The sequence below is a fragment of the Poecilia formosa genome, unplaced genomic scaffold (assembly GCF_000485575.1).
Source record: "Poecilia formosa unplaced genomic scaffold, Poecilia_formosa-5.1.2 Scaffold463, whole genome shotgun sequence".
NCBI classification, from domain to species: Eukaryota; Metazoa; Chordata; class Actinopteri; order Cyprinodontiformes; family Poeciliidae; genus Poecilia; species Poecilia formosa.
The window spans coordinates 49,651-65,002 of record NW_006800402.1 but is presented as its reverse complement, the minus strand read 5'-3'; the positions used below and the strand labels follow the sequence as shown (position 1 = coordinate 65,002).

General features: G+C 37.6%; 2 protein-coding genes across 5 annotated transcripts; both read right to left on the bottom strand.

The window, feature by feature from the left end:
• Positions 1–636: 636 nt before the first annotated feature.
• Positions 637–6,394, bottom strand: decr2 (2,4-dienoyl CoA reductase 2, peroxisomal). Of its 4 annotated transcripts, none has more exons than XM_016664039.1 (10): positions 6,173–6,394; positions 4,724–4,913; positions 4,546–4,614; positions 3,650–3,701; positions 3,431–3,566; positions 2,735–2,859; positions 1,943–2,036; positions 1,757–1,861; positions 913–1,150; positions 637–800 (listed from the first exon to the last, which is right to left on the bottom strand). In XM_016664039.1, exons 2-9 carry the CDS (start codon positions 4,816–4,818, stop codon positions 930–932), a joined length of 897 nt encoding a protein of 298 aa, XP_016519525.1. In that variant the 5' UTR covers positions 4,819–4,913; positions 6,173–6,394; the 3' UTR covers positions 637–800; positions 913–929. The 4 variants fall into 4 exon arrangements, with proteins under 4 accessions (XP_016519525.1, XP_007578053.1, XP_007578052.1 ...); XM_007577991.2 differs by having other exon boundaries at positions 962–1,150; XM_007577990.2 differs by having other exon boundaries at positions 962–1,150; positions 4,724–4,861.
• Positions 6,395–7,985: 1,591 nt separating this feature from the next.
• LOC103156077 (retinol dehydrogenase 13) lies at positions 7,986–13,865 on the bottom strand. Its single transcript, XM_007577989.2, has 7 exons — positions 13,508–13,865; positions 12,381–12,499; positions 11,462–11,617; positions 11,286–11,390; positions 10,081–10,293; positions 9,871–9,972; positions 7,986–8,957 (listed from the first exon to the last, which is right to left on the bottom strand). The coding sequence occupies exons 1-7, from the start codon at positions 13,570–13,572 to the stop codon at positions 8,698–8,700; spliced, it is 1,020 nt and encodes a 339-aa protein (XP_007578051.1). The 5' UTR covers positions 13,573–13,865; the 3' UTR covers positions 7,986–8,697.
• Between the last annotated feature and the right edge of the window lie 1,487 nt (positions 13,866–15,352).

Genomic DNA, 15,352 nt, shown 5'->3' with positions numbered 1-15,352 from the left:
TTGAAAAGTAGAAAACAACTTTTGCAATTTTAGATCAATCCAAGGATTTATTTTTCAGTTTTCTATGTTTCTTTCCAGCAAATTTTTGACTTTTAAAACTCAGAAATTTTTAGAGTAAGCTCAGAAATGTTCTAAAAATAAAAATAATAAAAAAAGAACTATGAAATTTCTGAGTTTAAAAAGCAGCAAATATTTAAAATTTGAAACTCAAAACCTTTTCAGGACTCACAAATTTTCAACGTTTAAATTTCCAGAATATTTCTGAAATTAATCTCAGAATTTCAGTTTTTTCTCTAATATTTTCTAGAAAATGCCTGAGATTAATCTAAAAACTTCAGATTTTCTTTGCAAATTTTTGACATTTCAAAATTGAAAACTAAAAAATTTTAAAATAATTTGTGAGTTTTTTCTATAAAATCTCTAAGATTTTTTTCTAGCAATTATTTTCACTTTTTGAAGTCGGAAATGTCAGAGGTTTTTCAAGAAAATTTCAGAAATTGATATCAAAATGTTTGAGATGTTTTAAAGCAAATTTTCAATTCTGAAACTCAGAATATTTTTTTAAGAAGTATCTCACATTTTTTGGCTGAAATGTATTCATTTTTTAATCCTAATGCACAGTCATAATTCCTTATAAACGATACGAACATAATTTATTTGTGTTCTTCTCTACTAGAAACCTAAAGCAGCAAAATGCATAATAAACATCAAACACTGTCCACAAGTTGCATTTTCTTTCTTTAGAAAGGTCCTGATTTCTCCTGATTACTTGTCCTTCCTCTTTTCTGGCGACCAGTAACCTGAAGGAACGAAATGAATATAATTAAAAGATGTTCGTTTTTCTGTTTGGACAGAATCAGAACCGTTCTCCGTAGGAGCGTTTCTCCAGAAGCTGCACCTCCTCCTACACACCTGGTCAGGAGGAGGACTCACAGCTTAGCGCGTTTAGAGGCGGCTATACCCAGCAGCGCCGAGACGTCGTTGGGCGAGGTCAGCCACGCCCCGCCGTCCGCCACCAAGATGGCGCCCGTCACGTAGGAAGACGCTCGGCTGGCCAGGAAGAGAGCGCAGTGGGCCATCTCCGTCTTGTTGCCGGCTCGCTGCACAGGAACGCCCTGGAACGAACCCGCGGCCTCGGCAGCGGGACCGCCTGGGAAACAATGGAAAGCAAGTCAGGCATGTTTTCTATGACGGAGTCTCTGATGGGGAAAAAAGAAGGAGAAAATTTCTGCTAAAAGATCTTAAAAATTCTGAAACTTTTAGATTAATTTGAAATTTTTCTTTTAGGAAAAACTAAGACAAACATTTGCTTGACAATACGTTTACATTTTTAGATTAATCTCAGAACAATTCTGGAAAAAACAAGAAGATTTCTGATCTCCAAAAGTTAAAGATTTGCACAAAAAGACTCAAATGTTTCTGTGCTACAAAATTAGAAAATTTATACGAAAAAACATCTGAAACATTGAAAGTAATTTTAGAAACGTTCTAAACAAAATTTTCCAAAAGTCACAAATTTTTGACTTTTAAATTTCTGAGTTTCACAAGTTGGAAATTTCAGCTGAATAACAGATTAAAAACAATAAATATCTGTTGCTGAGCTCATATGTCTAATTACTTAATAATTTAGCAGCAAAAATGGGTTTTAAATTGAAAATGTTGCTCATTTTGCCCATAAATGGGCTAATGATTAAAATTGCCATTAACTAAAATCTTTATTGAGTCCTACCACTAATCTAATGGGTTAAATGTTTACCGAGTTTGCGGTAACCCTCGGTACCAGAGATCGGACCGGGGGCCACGGCATTGACCCGCACTCCGCTGGGCCCCCACTCCACCGCCAGGTGCTTCGTCATAGCATCTAAAACACAGCAGCAGCAGCTTCCTGTCATTTATTTATTCATCACATTAAAACAGGAAATAAAAGCAGGAATGCTCCCACCGTTTGCTGCCTTGGCAGAGCCAGCGTGGACCTGCAGGGCCTGGCCTCGGTATGCCAGCGTGGCCGAGACGTTCACCACGTTGCCGCCATGATCCTGGGAAAGAAGCCGCACTTGTTAGCATTAGCATTAGGAGGATAATTGACTGCAAAACATTTAGCAAACCTACTGCCCTTTTTTAGCAGCTCAAATAGTCAAATTTACATGTTACTGTCCCTTTAAAAGATGCAAGTAATTCAGTTACAACACTTCCTGTTGTCATCTTTGTCGTTTCTGCCAGTAGTAACACTTAGTTGTTGATCATGTGACTAACATGATGCAGAAAAAAAAGTATTTCCATTGCAGTTTTGTGAAATAAACCAATTGCAAAACGAAATACGTCAAAACTTTCTATAGAAAAACAAGTTATTTTTATTTGCATGTTTCCATTAAACAAATTTGTTTCTAAATTTAAAATTGTGCAGTTATATGATGAATGGAAAAGTAGTTGCTTTTCCTGTTTTAGCTTCGTTAGAATTAACAAAATTATTTATATTTGCTAAATGCCAGATATATTGGCAAAAACATTGTTTTCAGAAATGTTTTGCAACCGTCTTTGAATTCAGAAGTTTACATGCGTTTGGTCAGCATCACGGTCTTTAAAACTGGATCCTAGTCAAAATGTCAAAATGTTCACTTCCTTTCTAATAATGGCAGATATTGTTTCATTGATTTAAAGTAAAATGTTGCAGATTAAAGCACATTTTGAAGCATAAAAATGTTTTTGTGAAAACAACCCAGATGGAGCCCCGTACCTTGAACCATTTCTCGTAAACCACCTTGCTGGTGTTGAAGGTTCCCAGGGTGTCGATCTCCAGGACGGTTTTGAAAGCGTTGAAGGAGAGAGCAGAGGCAGGACACAGGAAGTTTCCAGCAGCATCTGCGTTAAGATTTTTTTACTGTTTCTAAAGAGGGATTTATGTATGGAGGACCACAACTGATATAATGAAAAATGAAAGCAGAAATAAATATATATTTTGTTTTTCCATATATACATTTCTTGGTGAAAACGCACGTATACAGAGATAGAAAAAAACAAACATTTCTTGGTGAAAAGAAATGTGTGTGGAAAAGAAAAAATAAAATATATATACTTCTGCTTTTATTTGTAATAATGTCAGTTTCTGTCCTCTATATCAACTTAAATATTCTCCATGGATGATCAGAAGATCCTGGAATATTGGAAAACTGAACTTTGCACCAATCTGATGGATGAATAACAGATTAAAAACAATAAACATTTTTTTGTTGAGTTCATGTGTATTTATTTAATAATTTAGCAAAAAGGGTGTTTTGAAATGAGAATGTTGCTTATTTTATTGATATAATTTAAAAGAGTACTGAGAGAAAATGAACATTCAGTTGAATAACTCTGCTGCATTTCATTAAAATTGTATCACTTTGGGGGGAATTCAGGCGAACAGAAACGCGATGCGGGATAAATCACGTACTGTTGATCAGGATGTCTAAACGGCCAAACTCCTTCAGCGTCTCGTCCACAGCGGCTGCGATGCTATCAGGCTGCCTCACGTCGATCCGCAGAGGGAGGCAGCGTCGCCCTGAAGCAGCCGACAGCTTCACCGCCGCCTAGAAAATATCTTCATGAAGTCGACGCAGAGCTATGGCACATAGATAACACTCAACCAGAACTGGGCAAATGATTAGAAAACCTCTTTCAGCTTGTCCAGGTTCCTGCTAGCGATCACCGTGTCACAACCATGTCTGGAAAAGAAAGACAATAAATAATTATTGAACTGAGAACATGATGTAATGTAAGGGGGAGGGGGAGGCTCCTCCCACAATTCAAAAACTGTTAATCAGTGGTGAGAACTACTAGCTAAAAAGCTTCAGGTGCAGCTACGCCCAAAGAACCAATAACAAACAGTTTCACTAAAATCCAACACACCACACCAACATGTTATTTAGCATAAAGTAATGCTACAGCACCACAATACCATGGTATTTAGCAGAAGCTAAGCTAAAGTGCTATATCAACAAAATATTTTACAAAAACTACCAACTCACCATCGCTAGCAGGCATTGCTAGCTAAAATGTTAGCTGCACTAACTCTAAATCATTAAACAATAGTTACGCTAATGTGAAAGTCTATAATAGCATGATATTTATTTGAAGACGGTGCTAAAGTGCTACACCACCATTGTATTTAGCAGAATCTAATGCTAAATCACTAAATTCAACAATGGTGTTTACACCCAACATTAGTGGGCAATGCTAACTACAAATAAAGTTAGCTGTGCTAACCCTAAAGCACCAATCATTAGCTCCACTAAAGCTAAAGCGCTACACCACTATTTTATTCAGTGGAAGCTAATGCTAAAGTGCTAATTTCAACAATGTCGATTCCCATCATCACTAGCGGGCAGCGTTAACTAAAGCACCAATCACAAACATTAGTTCCACTAGTGCCAATGTGCTAAAATAATAATAATAATAATAATAATAATAATAATAATAATATATCTAGCTTTTTAATATTTTTTGTTCCCGGCCTTTATTAACATCAGATTAAAACTAAAATCAGTAAACAGACGGGAAATCCTTCACCTCATGAAGATCTCAGCGATACGAAGTCCGATTCCAGATCCGCCTCCAGTGATGAAAGCAACTTGATCTCTAAAACAAAACAAAACATTACATCTCTTTTCAGCAGTGAAACGAAAATGCAGCATTTATCCAAGAAATCACAAGTATAGATATAAACAAATAAATATTTGATGCTTACTTTAGTAAATCTGGGCTGTAGATGTGTGTGTATGAAGCCAAGCAGTCGTCTGAATCAACATCTTCAGGAAGCTCTTCTCTTCTGTGTTCTGCCATACTGATGAAAAACCCCAGAAGGAATCAGGTCACCGTATTAGACCTGTAACCAGTTTATAATGTATGGAGGGTGTCAGATGGAAACACACAGCAAACTGTGAAAGGGGAGGAAAACACGCATGATTCAAACTCCAAAATACACAAAAACAAATTTTAAAAAGTTACGCAAAAAGCTAAAACTGCATTTTCAAGCTCTGCAAAGTCCTCCAGACCACTAGGGGGAGTCGATCACCAAATCCTACGATACCAGAAAGAGGAAAGATGGGATGAGAAGAAAGATGGAAGAAAGAAAGTGTTATACTTCGTGTTTTTACAAAATTATAGAACTCCAGCATATTTGGGTGCGTTCACACTGCAGCCTGAAGTGACTCAATTACGATTTTTTTGCCGGGCCCGTTCACACTGCCAGTAAATGCGACCTGTATGCGTTCTGCAGTGTAAACGGGCAAAAGACCTGAAAGTGTCCCGCATGCGCAGTAGAGGGCGCCATAGCGTCAGCGTTCTCAGTGTTCTGCCAACCGCCATAAAAAGAAGAAGTGCTCAGTGTTTGCGGAAGTAAACATGGAGGCTAACGGTGGAGCTTAGCTTACACATTTGAAGTTGTTGTCCCACCGGAGCAGCATATTAACAACTTAATCCTCATATATTCCATCATGGTTGTTGTTTTTCTTCCCACTTGCGCGTATCAGGACGCAGAATAGTGAGATTTGTTGAGAAACTGTGACGTTCAGTTCGGATGAATGCGACCTGGACGTCATGGTCGCATTTGAATCGGATACGTATCGGATATGGATCACATTCGGAAAAGAATCCGACCTGTGCTGTTCACACTGCCATGAAAAGATCAGATACAGGTCGCATTACGTCAAAAAAATCGGAATTGAGTCACTTCAGGCTGCAGTGTAAACGCACCCTTTGAGTATTTTCTGACTTCAGACTCCCCCTAGTGGTCTGGAGGACTTCCGCTTTGTGGAGCAAGCTTCCAGTATTTCATACTTGCTGTTGTTTTCTTTATGAAAATCTAAAGATAGAGAAAAAAAAATAATGAATCCATTTTCTTCCTATTCACAATTACGCACAACTTCTCCTGAAATCCAGAGAATTTTCTGCAACAAAATGTAAAAGAGGTGTGAATACTTTTCCAAAGCTTTGCAAGTCCCTGCTGCTGTGTTCGGGTTTCCAGTACATCCCAGTTTGAGTTTAAAAGGATCAAACTGGGAAGCAAAGAAACACTTAATGTTGTTTATTTTTACTAAATTCTGGCCTCAAAGTCAAACGTTTCTCTAGTTGTGTTACAGACATCTCTATAAAATGTAAACTTAAACTTAAGTGAATTTAACAGCTTTTAACTCACTCTGTTCACTTCGGTCCAGTTAAAGTCGTTTCTGTCAGTTCTTTTGCTGCAAGAAATGAGCTGGTTCCGGTTCTGATTCTGGTTCTGTTCAGCGTGACTGAAGAAAAACAAACTAAAACCCAGATTTGTCACAGAGAACTTCTTCAGATCGGTTCCTCAGGCTCTGCAGGAGGACAACATGGACCTTGGACGTTGAACGCTGTCGCCGCAATTCCACTGATGCATTCTGGGTAATGAAGTCTTTTCCTGTAATTGTCTATTTCCGTTCATAAAAGTCTCATTATTACGACGGAGTATTAAATCTATCCTAAAACACACACGCGCACGCGCACACACACACACACACACACACACACACACACACACACACACACACATATATTCTTGTAATATGTTATGGGGCATATAGGAAAAAAAGTTGTACATTTCTGCCAAAAAAGTCTAGAGTAATCATAAATTTGCTAAACAAAACTTGAAAATTTATGAGTTTGAAGAATCTAAAATTTGATAATAAAAACTCAGAAATGTTCTAGAAAAAAAAGTGAATTTCTGACCTCTGAACGTCAAAAATATGCTAGAAAAAAAATTGAGATTAATCTCAGAAATTTTCTAGAAAATATTTTATTTTCTGAGCTGGAAAAAACAAAAAAAAAAACAAATTTGACTTTTGAGACTCAGAAATGGCTGTTTCTTCGAGCAAAATTTCAACTTTTCCATCTCAGAAATATCTAAGATTCTTCTTCATAAAACTCTGAGATTCATAAAAAAAAATAGTTTTTTGCGAAAATCTTTTTTTCTATCTGCAAAATCACTGACACTGCGTCGTATATTGATTTTTTTAAAAGTCAGAATTAAAATATATTTTACTGAAGCTCTGAAACGATTTGACTCTGGACTGAAAACCAGTGACTTTTTCTTTCATTTGCACTATCAGCTTCAGCACCAGAGAGTTTCTCCTCCTGTAAAACGACACCGAACCAACCGATTCGGGTTTCCGGTTTCCGGTCGATGCTCATCAGTCTCCGTTAGAGCTGAACGACCCGTCGTCGGGAGTTTCAGCAACAACAATAAGATCAGTGAAACGGAAACCGAGGATAATTTGCTCTCTGATGTGTCTGAGAGCAAAAGCAAGATGAGGAGTTCCCTAACTGGATTTCCGTATGGAGCTAAACTGGTGCTATAAAGTTTTTTTCCAAAAGAAAAATATCTTTAAAATGGAACAAAAAATATTTGAAACTGAAAGATTTTGAAACTGAAAAGAATGTTTAAAGGACAATTTAAAAAATATTTGAAGCTGAAAAAGAAAATTAAACTGGAAAATTATTTTGAAATTGAAAAAAGGTTTAGATTTAAAGAAAACATTTGTAACTTAAAACGTATGTTGAGACTGAAGAAAATATTTGAAATTGAACAAAGTTTGAAACTGAAAGAAAAGTAAAACTATTATGGATGCCTGGAACTAAATCGGGGCCATCTTAAAAAGAATTAAACTAAAAAAAAATACCTGAAACAGAAACTGAAAAAAAAACATGTAAAAAATGTTCAAACTACTTATCAGATTCAGGTTTTTTTTTTCAAGTTGCAAAATAATTTATCAGATTCAAGTTATTTTTTTCCAAGTTGCAAAATTATTTTTTAGATTCAGAACATTTTTCGTTTGAACCAACTTTATGGCCCCAATTTAGCTCCATACGACAGGAGCAGAATTCAAATTTGTTTTCTCTCAACATTTTAATTCTTCTTTCCTTCCATGAACAAAAAGGATTCAAACATCATGAGGTGACAAACCTAAATAAAAATATACTAAAATATATTTCACTCATTTATTTTTGATTTTTATTGAAAAAACACAGTTGCTTAGAAAAACGAGGAACAGAATATGAAATAAAATGTGCCTTGAGGATAGATTTCTACAATAATGGTACAACCCCCCCCAAAAGCAAACATTATAAACATTAGAATAAATTAAAAATATTAAGTGACCTACAACATTCAGTTTCTTTTTGTTGCAAATAATAAACATGGCTCAATTTACTAAATAAAAACTGTAAAAAAAAGGTGAAGATGATAAAAAAATATATTTGTGAATCTAAAATTTGCCAAACATGATGAAATTAATTGCCAGTTTTGAACAGCTGAGGCTTCATGTCATTTATTTTTAAGCAGCAGCATGTAAATGTTTGGCAGACAGGTGGCGCCGTAGGCCAACTTTATTTAACAGAAACTCCAACACAGTAGAACAGAGTCCCTGAGCAAAGACATTATTTTAAACATTCACCATCTTTAAATAAACTTTTTGCCTTTTTATTTAAAGGGGTAACTTTAAATACCACTTTACCCCTAACGTTTGAAGTAGTTTTACTCTTACATGAGTAAAATTTTTGGTAAATTTTGATCGTACTTAACATTTTAAAAGATTAAAAGAACAAGTTTAGTTCTTGAACTACAGTTGGGGCCGCAGAATTAATCCAATGGCCACAAAATGGCCCTGGGCCACAGTTTGTACCTCCTCGTTCTAAGTGAAGCTAATTTCCAGCTGGTTCTGGTTCTGTGGGTCCGGTTGTGGCTTGAGGCGGCGTGTTGGCCTGCAGGCCCACCAGCCTGCTGCTGATCTCCCACAGCCGCCGTGCCGCCGCGTCGTCCAGCGCCTGCGGTGCCGGCTCCTTCTCTGTCATCACGTCGTAGTAGCGACCCGTTACGCCCGCCATTTCCTCCGCCACGGCCAGAAACACGCTGGGCTGGGCGCCGAGCTCCGGACTCTTCACCAGCATGGAGAAGAACGGGCCTGAGGAAGAGCACGAAGAAGAGGAGGCTAACAGCAAATAGTCTCTGATTATTTTCACCTATAATCAGAAATATCATCAGATTTTGTAAGGATTTCTGATGATAGCTAAACATAAAGTAGTAAAGTAGTGGAGAACTAAAATGTTTCCAGTTTAAAGGGAAACTAAACCCAATATAAAAGTTAAGCCCTGCCCACAGAGAATTTCCAAAACATTCCACCAATGTGGGCTAAGATATGATGTGGGCGTGGTTTAGAGACGATGTGGGCGTGGCTAAGAGACGATGTAGGTGTGTTTACAGATGATGTGGGCGTGGCTAAGAGACGATGTAGGTGTGTTTACAGATTATGTGGGCGTGGCTGAGAGTAGGAAGGGGCAGAGGGTGATACCAGGTTCAATGTTGCCAGTTTATCGTCTTTGTGGCTATATTTAGCAACTTCTCAGATCCACCAGAGACAAGCAACAAATTCAGGAGCAGTTTTAAAAATTCAACAAACGACAACTACAGTGACTTTTTTTTTAAAGTGACCAATGACAAATCTAGTTGCTTTTTTCAAAAAGCAACAAGCGTCAAATTTAGTGAAGTTTTCAAAAAACGATTAGCAACAAATCTAGCAACTTTTTAAAATAAGCAACTAGTGACAAATTTAGTTCAGACCCAAATTCAATTGAGAACTTGCATAAAGACATTAAATTTTCTGTTTAGATTTTCAGTTGAAACTGCAGTGAAAAGTTGCTCCCAGGATCAATATAGAGGTGCACTCCACACATTTCAGATCTGTGAGTAATTTTTAAATACTTTTGGTTGCAGTGATTTTTACTTAGGGCTCTCGGATTGTCTGAAAACAGATGTATGCCACACTTTTCAGATGTTTCTCTATTAAAAACCTAATGAACAGTTCAGCAGAGACTCACTGAGGACGGTGGTGGAGAACTGCGACTGGTGCAGGCCGGTGTGTCTGCCAAGGTCCGTGGCTACGACCCCAGGGTGCACGGCGTTCACCGTCACTCCGGTGCCTGTCTCACACACACACACACACACACACACACACCTCAGGTTAGAACACCGCGCTCATCGCAGGCCGGACCGCCTCCCACACCGAACGCAGCGGCCGGCGGACTCGCCTTCTAGCCGCTTGGCGAGCTCCCTGGTGAACAGAACATTGGCGAGTTTGCTCTGGCAGTACGCCTGCTTCGTGTCGAACTTCTTCCTCTCCCAGTTCAGGTCGTCGAAGTCGATCTTTCCAACGATGTGGGCGAGCGAGGACAGGTTGATCACACGACTGGGGGCGGAGTCTTTCAGCTTCTCCAGCAGGAGGTTCGTCAACAAGAAGTGGCCTGGAGGAAGTCAGAGGCTTGGACTAGGTTTACAGTTTAAGAGAAAGATTTTTTACTGCTAGCAAAAAGGCAATAAATCAATAAAATGCATAATAAATTAAAACACAATAATTTCCACTTGTATGGTTTATTGTTTTTCTCTTTTTACCAGAAGCTGCTTGATAAAAGTCTAAAGTCTGGTGCTTTGGTCTCAACTAGCCCTTTTTTGAAGGACAATTTTGTTTATAATTCATCTTATTTGATGTTCTGTTGATTTATCTCAGATATTTTTAAAGCATTTCAATCAATCAGGTTCAATCACGTTTATTTGCACAGCACATTAAATAAAAAAACAAGATGCATTCACAGATTAGAGAAACAAACAAACATTACATTTTGTTGTGTGCTGTAATCAACAATCAGCAATACACATCAAACATGTTGGTCAATGTTCCAGTGATTTAATTTAGGGGACTAAATGTTTTCAGAGTTAGCAAAAATGCTAATTGATTCTGTTATTAGCACATTAGCAGAAGTCTGCCATCCAGTTCCAGAATGTTTGTTAGAATGTAAAGTTTATTGATCTTTGAGAATATGTTCGTGCATTTTTAGCCGTTATATTACAGTAAAATGGTCTCAAAACAACAAGATTATCATGTATCCCAGTAACTTCTGGGACAATTTATCACCCAGCAAAAACTTGTAGTAAAATCATTCGAGTAACTTTTTTGAAAGAATGTACTTTTAGGAGTATTTTTATTACACTGAACTTTTTTACTTTTGTAAATGTAATTGAGTAAAAGTTACTACCCAACTGTGTGCTTTTTGGCTAGTGGAGTTAGCAAATTCTCCCCTGGTTCTTCTCAGCAAGTGGCTGAGAAACACAAATACACGCCACACTTTTCAGATTTGTAACAGTGAAAATGTCTAGAAAACTCTTTGATAATGCTTTCTCTGCGTTTGTTTTGTGCTTTTGACGGTGCAGTTGGATGAAAACATTTATTGGTCACTACCTAAATGGTTCACTCCCAGCTGCATGTCGAAGCCGTCCTCCGTCTTCCCCGCCGGACACCGCATGACTCCGGCGTTGTTTATCAAAATGTCCACGCTCTTCTCCTCTGCAATAAAAAGCAGGTTCGTTAGAAACTCTGTCTCATGTTTCCAGCTCTGACCTCGGTTTGGTTTCCACCTTGATTGATTCTCTCTGCGAACTCTCGGATGGACTTCATGGAGGCCAGGTCCAGCTGGCACGCATAAACATGCGGGTTCAGCGTCTTCCCTCGGATCTCACTCGCTGCCTCTTCACATTTCTCCATGTCGCGGCATCCCATAATGATCCGGCCCCCTGAAGAGGCCAGAAACAGAAGCCGCGTTTCTATTACAAATGTCAATAATATTCCACTAATGTTGGGGACTTCCGGTTTGACCGCGAAGTAGTCGCAGTTTCTTCTTCTTTTCCATTATTGTGGATCGCGCTTTCTGACGCTCCCCTTTACCACAACGATAATTATAAATTCGCTACGTGCTTGTGAATAGAACAATATTCATCGTGTTTTAGTAGAATCGCGACCAGCCAATGAGACAATGACCAACAGAGCGAAAAAAGACGACGGACCATGTAACGGTTATGCTAGCGGCTATGCTAGCGGTCCATAAGAAATCCCTCTCAGCAGATTCAATGCGGTGTTCGTAAAGCTCGAAACAAATATTCCGCTAATTAAAAAGAAATCGCAATTTCGGTATATCTGGTAAATAAGAAGCGTAATTAAGTTCACATGTGAATAAGTTTGATCACATGATAAATCATTAAACATAAATAAACATCGTCCTTCAACTACTTCCTGTTAAAGACTTCCTCATGGTTTGCGACAGTGGCAGAATCCACTGTCGCAAACCTCTGGTGACTAATGTGATGATGAAAAAGTGTCTCCATTGCAGTTTTCAGAAATACACCAATTTTGATACGGCCAAATAATTAGGGGAAAAAAAGCCTGATCAAATGTCAAAACTTTTTTTTTTAAATCAAAAAACAAGTTTTTTTTTTTTTTAAAGCACAGCTACTAGCAAGAAACGCCCAGAATAAATAAAAAAGTGTTGTGTCTCCAGACCTCTGCTGGCCAGCTCTCTCGCCGTCTCCTTCCCGATGCCGGTGTTCGCGCCGGTTATCACGACGGTCTTCCCTTTAATCCCAGCCTTGCTGGGGCAGCGGCCCCCAGTCACACGGTTCCTGGAAAACCAATTAAAATTCACCTTTTACACTCAAAAGCACATTTTCTTACCTCTCTATTATATGAAAATAATAATAGAGAGGTATTATTATACCTCTCTATTATAATAATAGATAATATTAATAACCTAATATTATTAGGTTATTAGGTAATAACCTAATAATAGGTTATTACTATTATCCTAGTAATAGGATAATAGTAATAACAGTAATAAATTATGTCATAGTGATTTGTACAACAGCATGTTGAGGCCATTGTAGACAGAAAAAAAGGAGGAGTAGATTTCTGCCAAAGAACTGAGAAATTTTTAGATTCATCAGAAATTTTCTGGAGAACATAGGGAAATTTCTGAGTGTGAAAAGTCAAAAATTTTATGAAATTTCCATTAGCATCTCAAAAGCTCACATTATACCTGAACTGCAACCCCAAATCAAAAAAGGAGGAAGTTCAAATGATCTCTTCCATCCATCACAACAGGCAAAGACCTTATGTCCTACTGCATCCAAATGGAGCAGCAAAAGTAAAAGACATGGATTAGCAGCACTAGCTAATCAACCAAGTTTTATTTGTATAGTAGAAGGCAGCTAACACCTTATGGTTTAATCCAGGACTTCATGTTGTGGAATTGTGAGCTGCTAGCATTAGCCTTCAGTCAGAAGCCTCCTGAGATTCACTGCAAGACTGACTGCTACTGGAGATACTGTCTGCCCACAACGTCAACATCCACAGCAACTTTTAAAAGGTACTTAGATGATATTAGTTACAATATCTAATATTCATTTGGGATAAGTAAAGTTTGGGATACATGTAAATTTGTGTCTGGACAAAACAAAATGTTAATGATCCTAAAAGTTTTCTGAATTATAATGCTTTCTGTGGCTACAGAACTTCTAATTCTGCTACAACACAGAGAAAAAGGAAACTATAGGAGCTAAAATAATAAAATGTGACAGCAGGTTGTGTGTAAAATCCTGACAGTTCCAGTCGCTTTATTCTGAGATACTCACTTGATTAAAACGGCACTTCCGGCCACCGTCCCGAACACGGAAATCGGTAGAATATATCTGCTCATGGCTGCGGAGAAACGCCGAAAACCCGAACAGCTAAAGAAAGTTTTAACGTCAAACTCACATCTGAAAACAACACAACAGAGCAAGGTTACAGTAGCAGCCTTTTTGCGTCATCAGCCAGCGCCGAAAAGTGGAACTATGGGAAACGTAGTCCTGAAGAAGCTGAAAACTTATGCTAGTTCTCTGTTGTTTAGACTTTGAGATTCAAGTTAGAATGTGATCAAATAGAAGATTATGGGATGCCATCACAGTCAAAAATCAACAGCAATAATTTTCGTTACTTAGCCAGTTGCTATGCCATTCAAAGTTGCATTTTAAATAAACTAGCAAGCTGAATTTTTAGTTTACAAATTAAACATTTAGATTGCTAAATAAATATTTAGTTTCCAAACTAAATATTGTATTTAGTTTGTTCAATAAAAATGTAGCTAGGGACATAAATAGTTTGCTAAATTATTCGCTAATTAAAGTTTGAAACTGTGACACTTATAAACAAATGAACAACATGGTGAAAGTATGACTGAAAATTTTACCTCCAATTTTATCTATTATTATTGTTGTTAGTTTTCGACTGTGTGACTTTATGAGAAATAGGGCTATGAAAGATAGAAACAAATTTAAAAATGTCCTTGAAAATTTTTGAAATGTCTGATTTTCAAAAGTCAAAAATTTTGCAAGAAATAACTCAAAAAATGTACATTACTCTCAGAAATTTTCTTTAAGAATTTTTTAAATTTCTGAGTTCAAAAAAATGAAAATTTGCAAAAAAAAACTGGAATTTTTAGACCAATCTCAGAAATATTCTAGAAAATTTTTTGGAAATTTCAGAGTTGCAAAAGGAGAAAAATTTCAACTCTTAATATTTCAGAGATTTTTAGGTGGAAATTTTCTCCTTTTTTCTCATTATACAATGACGCTAATATGTTGCTGAACAAAAGGAGAAGATTACGCTATAAAATGGATCTTGTATCTCAACACTGGACTCAATTTGAACTGTTTCTCTTTCCTGTCCTGCATGGCTGCCATCTTTAAATCTGTATCGACTGGCTTCACTTAAAGTTGACCAATGGCGCCCTCTTCAGGACAGAGGCCAAAATACAACAGTGAAAAGAGGTCTAAACGAACGCTATGAGTTAATCCAGTGGATGGCAATTTAATTCACAATTAATTGTTTACATCCCTAGTACCAACAATTTCATCTATGATTTATATATTTTGTTTCTCTGTAATTAAAAGCATAACATAAGTCTATAGTGAAAATCTTTTTTGTCTTAGTAGTTTCTGGTGCAACTGGGACACAGACTGAGAACCTGGGAGATAAATCTGAGGATGAAACAAGGGCGTCCTTTATATGCAAGAGCTGGAGGAAGCTGGTGGCATAGAAAAGTAAAAACTGGGACAAGAAGCTGCTGTCTGGGAAAAGAGAAGAAATCTCTGCAGCTCTTACAGGTGTGTGTGTGTGTGTGTGTGTGTGTGTGTGTGTGTGTGTGTGTGTGTGAACCTTTGTGCCAGTTAAAGCACACTGAGCTCTGCCTTCAGGATGATTTATGACTCTCCTGTTTGTAGAATAACCTGTAGGAAACTTCTGCCTCACATGATGCTCCACTCTGAAAAGCACCTGCATCTGATTGGTAGCTGGCCTGGTCCGGGTCAGGGGTGGCCTAATCCAATTCTCCAGAGTTACTATACTACCCTGAAACTTTTATATGCCTCACTGCTCTATCTATCTATCTATCTATCTATCTATCTATCTATCTATCTATCTATCTATCTATCTATCTA

Excerpts from the sequence above, each read along its gene's own strand:
- decr2 (XM_007577991.2), bottom strand. The coding sequence starts at position 4,818 with ATGGCAGAACACAGAAGAGAAGAGCTTCCTGAAGATGTTGATTCAGAC. Across the intron at positions 4,615-4,723 it reads TACAGCCCAGATTTACTAAA|AGATCAAGTTGCTTTCATCA; the intron begins GTAAGCATCAAA and ends GTTTTGTTTTAG. Across the intron at positions 1,862-1,942 it reads CTCTGCCAAGGCAGCAAACG|ATGCTATGACGAAGCACCTG; the intron begins GTGGGAGCATTC and ends GCTGTGTTTTAG.
- LOC103156077 (XM_007577989.2), bottom strand. The coding sequence starts at position 13,572 with ATGAGCAGATATATTCTACCGATTTCCGTGTTCGGGACGGTGGCCGGA. Across the intron at positions 11,618-12,380 it reads GAGAGAGCTGGCCAGCAGAG|GGGGCCGGATCATTATGGGA; the intron begins GTCTGGAGACAC and ends TGGCCTCTTCAG. Across the intron at positions 11,391-11,461 it reads CGCAGAGAGAATCAATCAAG|AGGAGAAGAGCGTGGACATT; the intron begins GTGGAAACCAAA and ends TTTTTATTGCAG.